Below are 10,811 nucleotides of genomic sequence, written 5' to 3' on the forward strand. Positions count from 1 at the left end.
TCTCTGAAAGTTTGGACTTTAGATCATCGAGGAGCTGATCTTCTTTATTATCTCTGAGAGAGGAGAGGAGGGGACGGGACCAGCACCCCAGAACAGGACCAAGACCCCGACTCACACTGAGATTTACCCACACACCCCCGACTGGAGCGGGACACAGACCCTTAGAGACCAGGACACAGAGCCTGAGAGACCAGGACAGGGAGCCTGAAAGACCAGGACAGGGAGCCTGAGAGACCAGGACAGGGAGCCTCCGCCTGAAGGAGATCTTATTTTATTTTTTACTTTTATTTTGAAAGAAACTTCCAGGATGAGATGGCCTTGAGGTCCAGAGCGGAGAGGGTCCATCTTTAGTCCGGACTGTGTGGAGCTGGGCCCCTCGGAGAGCCCCGCAGGAAGTTGGTCTGTCCGGTAAAGACTCGGTCTGACCCGCAGAGACCCTCGAAGAGAGCCGGTCCCTCTCCGACCCCCCCAGAGACTCTGTCAGACCCCATCCTCTCCGGTCTGGGATGTTAGCGGTGGGCCAGATGGACGGGTCCCGACAGAGCGCCTTCCTCCTCAGCCCCCCTCCCTTAGCGGCCCTGCACACCATGACGGAGATGAAGACCCCTCTGTACCCGGCCTACCCGCTCTCCTCCCCGGGTCACGCCTCCTCCACCTCCCCGGCCACCACCTCTCCGAACCCGGGCGGCATGGCGGCCTCGTCCCCGGGCATAAAGAGCTCCGTGGGGCTGTCGTCCCCCCAGCAGAGCTCCTCCGCCACCCCCCACGGGATTAACGACATCCTGAGCCGGCCCTCCGCCGCCTCCTCGGCCGCAGCCTCGGTGGTCGCCGCCGCCGCCGCCGCCTCGTCCCCCGCGGGGCTCCTGTCCAGCCTTCCCCGCTTCAGCAGTCTCAGCCCGCCGCCTCCGCCGGGACTCTACTTCGGGCCCGGGGCCGCCGTGGCCGTGGCCCGGTACCCGAAGCCCCTGACGGAGCTTCCCGGGAGGACTCCCGGACTCTTCTGGCCCGGAGTGATGCAGAGCCCGACGTGGAGGGACGCGCGGTTCGCGTGCTCGCCGCGTGAGTGTGTGCGGGACGGAGGGAGGGGGGACAGTCCAGAACCTTCTTAAATAATTCAAATAAATTCATATTTATCTGAAATAAACATCTGCGAGAGCGCGGGAAGATTTAGGATCATTTAAAAATGTAAGTTTCTGGTTTTACTCCGAAGGGCCGAAAACGGCAAATAAAGTCAGAAAAATCGTTTAATAAAAACCAGAGAGGCTTTAAAAATTAAAATAAATTAACTAAAATCATTATTGAATAATTATTGGTTCTAGTTTCCGGTAATCAGGCCTTTACTTTTGTTTAAATTGCATAAAAATATCGGTTACGTCTTCAGCTCAGTTTTAAAGGAAAACGTTCTTTTTAAAGTTCCTTTAATTTTTCAAATTCTTCCAACATTTAAAACCAATATTTCTGTATGAAGTGGTGTAGAAAAGTATAAAGATATGGAGACTGTGGAGAACACTCCAGGTAATAAGAATATAAAATAACTCGGTTTTTACCGTAAATATTTTATTTTGTCGTGTTTTTTGATTTCTTGATCGGACAGAGCTGCTTCCTCCGCTTTTCCATCTTTAGTCCCAACATTCCAGCTTTTTTTTCTGCTTCCGTTAGAAATAAAATCACAGATTCAGATTTATTCAAGTAAATGAAGCTTTTACATCAACAGCAGAATCCAAGTCTGACAGAGGAGCTTTACCAATAATCAGGATCGATTATTTTTGATACGTTTTGATTTTGTGAATAAACGGAAGCTGAAAATAGAAAAGAATAGAAAAGAATAGAAACCTTTATTGTCATTGCATAAATACAACGAAACTGCACATGAACATTCAAACTACACATTCAGAAACAGACTCAATAATCCAAACAGACTCAGTCACCATAAAAGCTGAGGTACGGCAAAGTACCTGAAAAATAAAGATTTCGATGACTGCTGGATGCAAACACAAATGTAGAAGATCCAGACCACAAAGATCGGTCTGTTAACAACAAAAATAAGAAAACTGTGAGGCTGGCTCCCGCCTTTACTGCTGAAATCACTGCAACAACTTTAAAAATAACGGAACGACAGAAAACCGTTAAAGGCCGAAACCGTTAAATTACGTCGAGAAAAAAACATAACAATAATAATAACAACAATAATAATAATAATAATAATAATAATAATAATAATAACAATAACAATAATAATAATAATAATAATAATAATAATAATAATAATAACAATAACAATAATAATAATAATAATAATAACAATAATAATAATAATAATAATGATAATAATGATAGTAATTGTCATTATTATTATTAGAGTCTTCGTGGTAGCCTATTGTTCGTATTTCTGTAATTCTCTGGATTATAATCTAATCTGATAATTCTGTTTTAGAGTTGATGCTGGACCGCTGCTTCAGTCAAACATCCCATAATAAGCTCTGAAGGGGTTCAGATGATAAAGCCTGGAAACACAAATTATAGCCAGAAAATTCTCATTTCTTGGAACTGAAGTGTTTATTTCACTTTCTACTGAATCCAAAAGAAAAAATCCACATTTCCATAAAATTTAAAACACACACACATATGTATATGTATATATATGTATATATATATATATATATATATGTATATATATATATATATACTTCTTGTATCTCATTTTCTTCAGTAGGTGTTTTTTGGTAACTGATAATCCACCTGAGGGTATTTTTATCATTTATCAGATTGTATTCAGGAGTTTTTTTTTAGTCATTTATCGATAATATTGATTACACAGAGGTATCATAAAAGTGTGTATCAAATATGATACAACAGGCTTTTAGGGGTTAAATTAAATTAATGTAGAAATAAACAGAGCGGAGCAGAGAGCTGCTGAGGTCAGAGTTGAAATGCTCTAAATCTGGATTAAAGCTTCGCTCGGAGCTGACAGTAACAGCTCATTCTGGGGTTGGTGGAGCTAAAACTCTCGATCTACAGCTGGACTCAGGCAGCTCTCCACATTTAGGTTTGAATCTGAACCCTTTAATGGTCCGGTCTGTTTGAATCTGAACCCTTTAATGGTCCGGTCTGTTTGAATCTGAACCCTTTGATGTTCCGGTCAGAGTCCAGGGAAATGACTCAGAAATAAAATGATAAACTTAAATAACCCTCTCATGAACTCTTTACCTCTAAGCTCCGCCCACTCCTAAATCTGCCTAAATTACCGTACAGTCTGAAATAGAAGAGCAGCAGCTCCTCAGACTCTTTAAAGTGAAGTCAGGCATCACGGCCTCATTTAGACGTTCTCAATCAGTGGGTCAGGACCCTAAAGTGGGCCGTGGATCCGTTTTTGATGGTCCCTTTAAAAAGTCTAAAACGTCCATACAGATTTTTTCATTAAATTCAGTTTGAATCCAGATCTCTGGAGTGTCACAATCTGAACGTTTGAAACTGGATTATTTTTATTTTCAGTTCTGATCGATCACTCTGAGGTTATTGATCGCTGAAATCAAACACAAGATGGAGGTCCTTCACTGCACCGACTCCTGCTTCATTATTATTATTGTTATCATATCATTATTATTACTGTTATCATTATTATTATTATTATCATTATTATCATTATTATTATTATCATTATTATCATTATTATTATTATCATTATTATCATTATTATTATCATTATTATTATTATCATTATTATTATCATTATTATTATTATTATTATTATTATTATCATTTTTACTATAATAATTATCTGTCTGAATGAGACGGACATCCAGGAGGGTAAATCTATCAGTGATGTTTTTTAATGCAGATTTATGAATAAATAATCATGCAGACTGTTGAACAGGCCTCGGAGGATTCAGAGTTAGAAAGAGGCTCTGCAGACAGAAACACCAATAATTATCTGTTACAAATATAAAAAATAAAGTTCATATCTTTATATTATTTTACATAAATATAATCAAAATAAACCCCCGTTATTGATGAGTTGGTGTCTTTTGTAATCAGATCTAAATGTTTTAATCCAGACTAGTGAAGAGTCAGTGACTGAGATTTATTCTCAGATTAAATTGCAGCGATGTCTTTTATATTTAGAGTGTAAACATACGCCCTCTGTCACACCCTGCATTTATATTTCATTATGAATATCATCATGTAGTCCAGGGTAAACCTGCTGCAGGTCTGCAGAGACCTCCAGCAGCCTCACAGACCCCAGACCTTTAAATCAGTGCTCGTGTGTTTTTAGCTTTATTAGAGTCTTCTTCTGTGATTTAATGATGGGATGCTAGCTGGACCTGGTCCTGGTTTAGATCTTCCCTCTATGGTCTGAGACGTCCTTAGACCAGATCCAGGTTCCTCTTTAAGGTCCAGCTCTGGGGGACTCTGACTGGATGAACCAGAACCTGCACAGACTTCTGGTTTCATGTTTTATCATCCTGTCGGTCATGTCACAGCTGGTTCAGGATTAGATCATATCCTCTCCTGCTGCACGGTGGAGCAGTGGTTAACGCTGACGCCTCACAGGAGGAACCAGAGCAGACCTAGAGAGGAAAAAAGTCTGTTTATTACCAGAGAGACTGACACACTCCTCCTGTGTGTGTGTGCATATTTATAAATGCATGTGTGTGTGTTAGTGCTGCAGAATAATCTGACTGTAATAATCCCAGCTCTGAGTCTGTAACCCTGACAGTGATCACAGAAACGTCTGCAGAGACCTCTGACCTCTGACCTTTGGAGAGGAAGCTTTGGATTCAGTCATGAAAAACTTTTAATTTCAGGAAATCATTTTAAAGCAGCGCTGTAAAATCTGTTTTTATGTTTTAACATTTAAATGTTCAGAGTAGATAAAACTCCTGAACTCTCTTTATTCTCTGATTTTCACTGAAAACCTGCAGAGTCAGGACCGCATTCATGGATTAGACTGGAGCTGCAGACTACAGGACGTCCCGTCTGATCATTACTGCACACTAACTCCTGCAGCGATAGCAGAAATAGAGATAAATATAAATATATATTTATTTATACATATATATGTATATACAGACACAGGGGAATAAAACAAACGTTTTAGATGTGAATCCAGCGCTGTTCTCTCTGCAGCTTTATTTTTATTTTTGTGAAAGCTCAGTAAAAACTGAAAATAAAGTAAAATAACATAAAATAAAATAAAATAAAATAAAAATTATATAAAGTAAAATAAAATAAGATAAAATAAGATAAAATAAAAGAAAGTAAAACAAAATAAAATAAAATAAAGTAAAAAAATAAAATTAATAAAGTAAAATAAAATAAGATAAAATAAAGTAAAATCAAATCAAATCAAATCAAATAAAGTAAAATAAAATAAAATAAAATAAAATAAAATAAAGTAAAATAAAACAAAATGAAATAGAAAAGAGAGAAGCAGGAAGGTCCCTGGTCTGAGTTCTGGTCCTGTGTGGAGCTTGTGTGCTCTCCAGGTCTCTTCAGGACTCCTACAGTCCAGAAACCTGCTGGAGGATCGATTCTTGGTGACTTGAGGGCTCAGACCCAGTCCCCCACTTAGTCCGACCCCCCGTGTTGTCACGTTTGGTGTTAGGGTGTCCTGCTTCCTGTTGAATAGAGGGGTAGGATGAGGCCTTGTACTACATGGACCCTCAGAAGGAGGAGCACTCCAGACCAGGCCCTGGTCTTCATCAGGCAGGTTTAGACCATGGTCTGCTGCTGGTCCTGTAGAAACGTCCCGCTCTGACGGATCAGGGTCATCACATTACACGGTAGCAGACTCCACCACTACACCTGTAGCTGTGTTTACACAGGAGAAGGGGGCGTGGTCTAAAAGTTAAAAACAGGACTGAGTCTAAATTGCCCGTAGATGTGAGTGTGTCTGGTTGTTGCAGTCATTGCTGGGTGTAGCTCCGCCTCTCACCTGATGACAGATGGGATTGGCTCCTGTCTCCAGGACCCCCCAAGGGCCCCATGATGGCCCCTGAAGGGGCTAGGACCCCCACTTTGCCCAGTTAGTTCTTCCTGCATGTTTTTAACCTTTATTCAGCCAGGTCAGAGGTCAGAGCTGTTTCCCTCTGTTTATCAGCGTGTGGAGGAAATAAACATACAGGGTCAGGATGAAGACCTGGTCCTGGTCCGGTCTAACCCGTGCCCCCCTGTCCCCCTTGTTTCAGACCAGAGCTCGGTGCTGCTGGACAAAGACGGCAAACGCAAACACACCCGGCCCACCTTCTCCGGCCAGCAGATCTTCGCCCTGGAGAAAACCTTCGAGCAGACCAAGTACCTGGCGGGACCGGAGCGGGCGAGGCTGGCCTACAGCCTGGGCATGACCGAGAGCCAGGTCAAGGTGAGACCGGGACCCCGTGACACAAGCTCTCTGAGCATGCTCAGTTCAGACATCTGGATCTGCAGAGAATCCTAAAGGTTCATTTATGAGAAGAGTTTCAACATTTAAGTCAGTTTCCATGGTAACGGACGGCAGCGAGCGCCTTCTTCTTCAGTGAGGAGTAAAAATACGCTTTAAGAATTCATGTTCTGTAGGATAAAATCTTTCTAGCAGATTTTTGAACAGTTTTGCTTCTTTTATTTGTTTCCTGAATGAGTCAAAAATCCTCTTCAATGATCAGATTTATCATCAGAGCTTTGCCATTATTATTTATTTATTTATTTTTAGTCATCCTGCAGGAGTTAAAGAACAAAAACAACAGAAACACCGTTATCACTGACTGCGATTTTAAATCTTCAGTTTTTATAAGATTTAATATTTTTATGGATTTATCCGCACAGAAGTACAGCTTCACCCTCAAACGCTTCACTTCTCCTGAATTTTAGCTCCACAATTCATCTTTAATGATGATTATTATTATTATTAAATTTGGTATTATTATTATTATTATTATTATTATTATTATTAAATTATTATAATATTATCATTATTATTATCAAATTATTATCATTATTATTTTATTATTATAAAATGATTATTATTATTAAATTATTACATTATTATTATTATTATTACTTTATTTATTTATTTAAGATAAGGATCCATCACTGTGTCAGTATTCGTGCATTTCAGCTTCTATTTCTGCAGAATAAAAATAAATTTAACTATTTCTGTCATCCTGCAGAAATTTGAGAGCAAAATCAGCCAAACTTTATTCTCTCAGACCTAAAATCTTTTTGTTGTTGCAGCAGTGATAAAGACATTACAGTAATGTTTCACTTTTTTCACTCAGCCCAAAACAGGATTTATTTTAAAATACTTTGCTGGAATTCTCTTTAATTCATGGATTTCATTTTTGTGTATTTTTCATATTTTAGTTTAAAATTGTCCATAAATCAGCTTTAACTCTGGATGTTTCGGCATAAATCTCTAGAACTCTCTGAGCATTTTAAAACTTTTGTTTCTGCAGAGAAAAATCAGATTTAGATTTATAATTCTACCGTCAACACAGCCCTGACTTCTATGACAGAAACGTGTTTGATTTGATTCAGTACTTTTAAATTAAGATCAGTTCATGTCTGTATTCATTTATTATAATTATTATTACTATTAAATTATTATTATTATTATTATTATTATTATCATTATATAATTATTATTTATTATTATGTCATTTACAGAAGCATGATGTGGATTTCTGCTTCGTTTGTTTTTCTCATTTCTGTCTAAAATTATCCAGAGAATGTGGTCGTCCCAGGATTTGTGAAATATTTCTGCAGGTTTATTTAGAAGAGTCTAAAGGTGTTAAATCTGAGCTCTGTCCATAAAACGCTTCAATTCTGATGATAAAATCTCTGAAACTATTACAGAAATAATAAAAACATTATTTTAATTTAATATTACCAATAAAACATTTTTATTTCTAACTCGCTTCATCACTGAAATAAATAAAAAGTAAGAAAATAAAAAACATTAAAACAGAAGAAGAAGAAGAAGAAGAAGAAGAAGAAGAAGACAGCTCTCTGAGAGATAAATGACCATGATTAATAAATTAAATAATTATTAAAATGATTGTTTAAATAATAATGTAAATAATCAGCAGATTTTCTCTGTAGAAACAGATCATATTCTTATTTCTGATCTTTGATTTTATTATTATTATTACTATTATTATTATTATTATTATTATTATTATTATTATTATTATTATTATTATTGACCTCTCTGCTGCTGTTTTTACATCCTGATATTTCTGTAGAAATCACAATCGTGCCATGTTTTTATTTTGTTTTTATTTTGTTTTTATTTTGTTTTTATTTTGTTTCTATTTTTTTGTTTTATTTTGTTTTTATTTTGTTTTTATTTTGTTTCTATTTTTTTGTTTTATTTTGTTTTTATTTTGTTTTTTTCAGAGTTGATATTTCCGGTCTGAGGCTGAAGTTTCTCTGATTTATTCCATATTTAAATGTTTTTATTTTGCAGCAGAAATCTTCCTCTCTGAGTGAATAAATGAGCTCGTGTTTAAATATTAATATAATGTTAATAAATATCTGATCTCGTGCTCCACTCAGTTTTTAGGCCTTTTTTTCCCATCATCCCCCTCTTTCTTCCTCTGATTAACCTCGGATCAATTTTGCCCTCTGATGAATTTTGACCCTCTACGGTGGCTCTGGCCGTGTCTCGTGCCCAGGTGTGTGCTCACGCGCGTGCTCTGTCCTCAGGTGTGGTTCCAGAACCCTGAGGCTGAAGCTCTGGAGACCAGAAGAAGAGCAGCAGAAGATCTTCCTCTCTGAGTGAATAGAATGAGCTGCTGAAATATTAATAAATGTTAATAAATATCTGATCTCGGGCTCCACTCAGTTTTCTCTGCTCCATCATCCCCCTCTTTCTGATCCTCTGATTAACCTCAGATCAATTTTGCCCTCTGTAATGAATTATTATCAGCTGGCTCTAATGGCCGTGTCTATGACTTATTATTGTGCTCACCTCTCTCTGTCCTCATTTAATCAGTTAACCGCTGAGGCACTATTTTGTAATAAACACACCTGGAGTTCTGACCACTTTTATTTAATAAACACACCTGGACTGAATTAGTTAACTGCTGAGATTAATGCACTTTTATTTAATAAACACTGGACTCTTCTGATTGACGACTTTTATTTAATAAACACACCTGACTCTTCTACACACTCCTGTCTGCTCATTAACACAGTTAAGTCAGAGATTAACGCACTTTTATTTAATAAACACACCTGGACTCTTCTACACACTCTGTCTCATTAACACAGTTAATTAGTTAACTGCTGAGATTAATGCACTTTTATTTAATAAACACACCTGGACTCTTCTACACACTCCTGTCTGCTCATTAACACAGTTAATCAGTTAACTGCTGAGATTAATGCACTTTTATTTAATAAACACACCTGGACTCTTCTACACACTCCTGTCTGCTCATTAACACAGTTAATCAGTTAACTGCTGAGATTAACACACTTTTATTTAATAAACACACCTGGACTCTTCTACACACTCCTGTCTGCTCATTAACACAGTTAATCAGTTAACTGCTGAGATTAACGCACTTTTATTTAATAAACACACCTGGACTCTTCTACACACTCCTGTCTGCTCATTAACACAGTTAATCAGTTAACTGCTGAGATTAATGCACTTTTATTTAATAAACACACCTGGACTCTTCTACACACTCCTGTCTGCTCATTAACACAGTTAATCAGTTAACTGCTGAGATTAACGCACTTTTATTTAATAAACACACCTGGACTCTTCTACACACTCCTGTCTGCTCATTAACACAGTTAATCAGTTAACTGCTGAGATTAACGCACTTTTATTTAATAAACACACCTGGACTCTTCTACACACTCCTGTCTGCTCATTAACACAGTTAATTAGTTAACTGCTGAGATTAATGCACTTTTATTTAATAAACACACCTGGACTCTTCTACACACTCCTGTCTGCTCATTAACACAGTTAATCAGTTAACTGCTGAGATTAACGCACTTTTATTTAATAAACACACCTGGACTCTTCTACACACTCCTGTCTGCTCATTAACACAGTTAATCAGTTAACTGCTGAGATTAACGCACTTTTATTTAATAAACACACCTGGACTCTTCTACACACTCCTGTCTGCTCATTAACACAGTTAATTAGTTAACTGCTGAGATTAATGCACTTTTATTTAATAAACACACCTGGACTCTTCTACACACTCCTGTCTGCTCATTAACACAGTTAATCAGTTAACTGCTGAGATTAATGCACTTTTATTTAATAAACACACCTGGACTCTTCTACACACTCCTGTCTGCTCATTAACACAGTTAATCAGTTAACTGCTGAGATTAACACACTTTTATTTAATAAACACACCTGGACTCTTCTACACACTCCTGTCTGCTCATTAACACAGTTAATCAGTTAACTGCTGAGATTAACGCACTTTTATTTAATAAACACACCTGGACTCTTCTACACACTCCTGTCTGCTCATTAACACAGTTAATCAGTTAACTGCTGAGATTAACGCACTTTTATTTAATAAACACACCTGGACTCTTCTACACACTCCTGTCTGCTCATTAACACAGTTAATTAGTTAACTGCTGAGATTAACACACTTTTATTTAATAAACTCACCTGGACTCTTCTACACACTCCTGTCTGCTCATTAACACAGTTAATCAGTTAACTGCTGAGATTAACGCACTTTTATTTAATAAACACACCTGGACTCTTCTACACACTCCTGTCTGCTCATTAACACAGTTAATCAGTTAACTGCTGAGATTAACGCACTTTTATTTAATAAACACAC

The 10,811-nt window shown here is 37.7% G+C and overlaps 1 protein-coding gene across 1 annotated transcript; it reads left to right on the forward strand.

Annotated features, from left to right (window-relative positions):
* The first annotated feature begins 506 nt into the window (after positions 1-506).
* nkx6.1 (NK6 homeobox 1) lies at positions 507-8,754 on the forward strand. Its single transcript, XM_041811057.1, has 3 exons — positions 507-1,059; positions 6,189-6,361; positions 8,683-8,754. The coding sequence occupies exons 1-3, from the start codon at positions 507-509 to the stop codon at positions 8,752-8,754; spliced, it is 798 nt and encodes a 265-aa protein (XP_041666991.1).
* Positions 8,755-10,811: the final 2,057 nt, after the last annotated feature.

The sequence above is a fragment of the Cheilinus undulatus genome, linkage group 17, assembly GCF_018320785.1.
Source record: "Cheilinus undulatus linkage group 17, ASM1832078v1, whole genome shotgun sequence".
Lineage (NCBI taxonomy): Eukaryota > Metazoa > Chordata > Actinopteri > Labriformes > Labridae > Cheilinus > Cheilinus undulatus.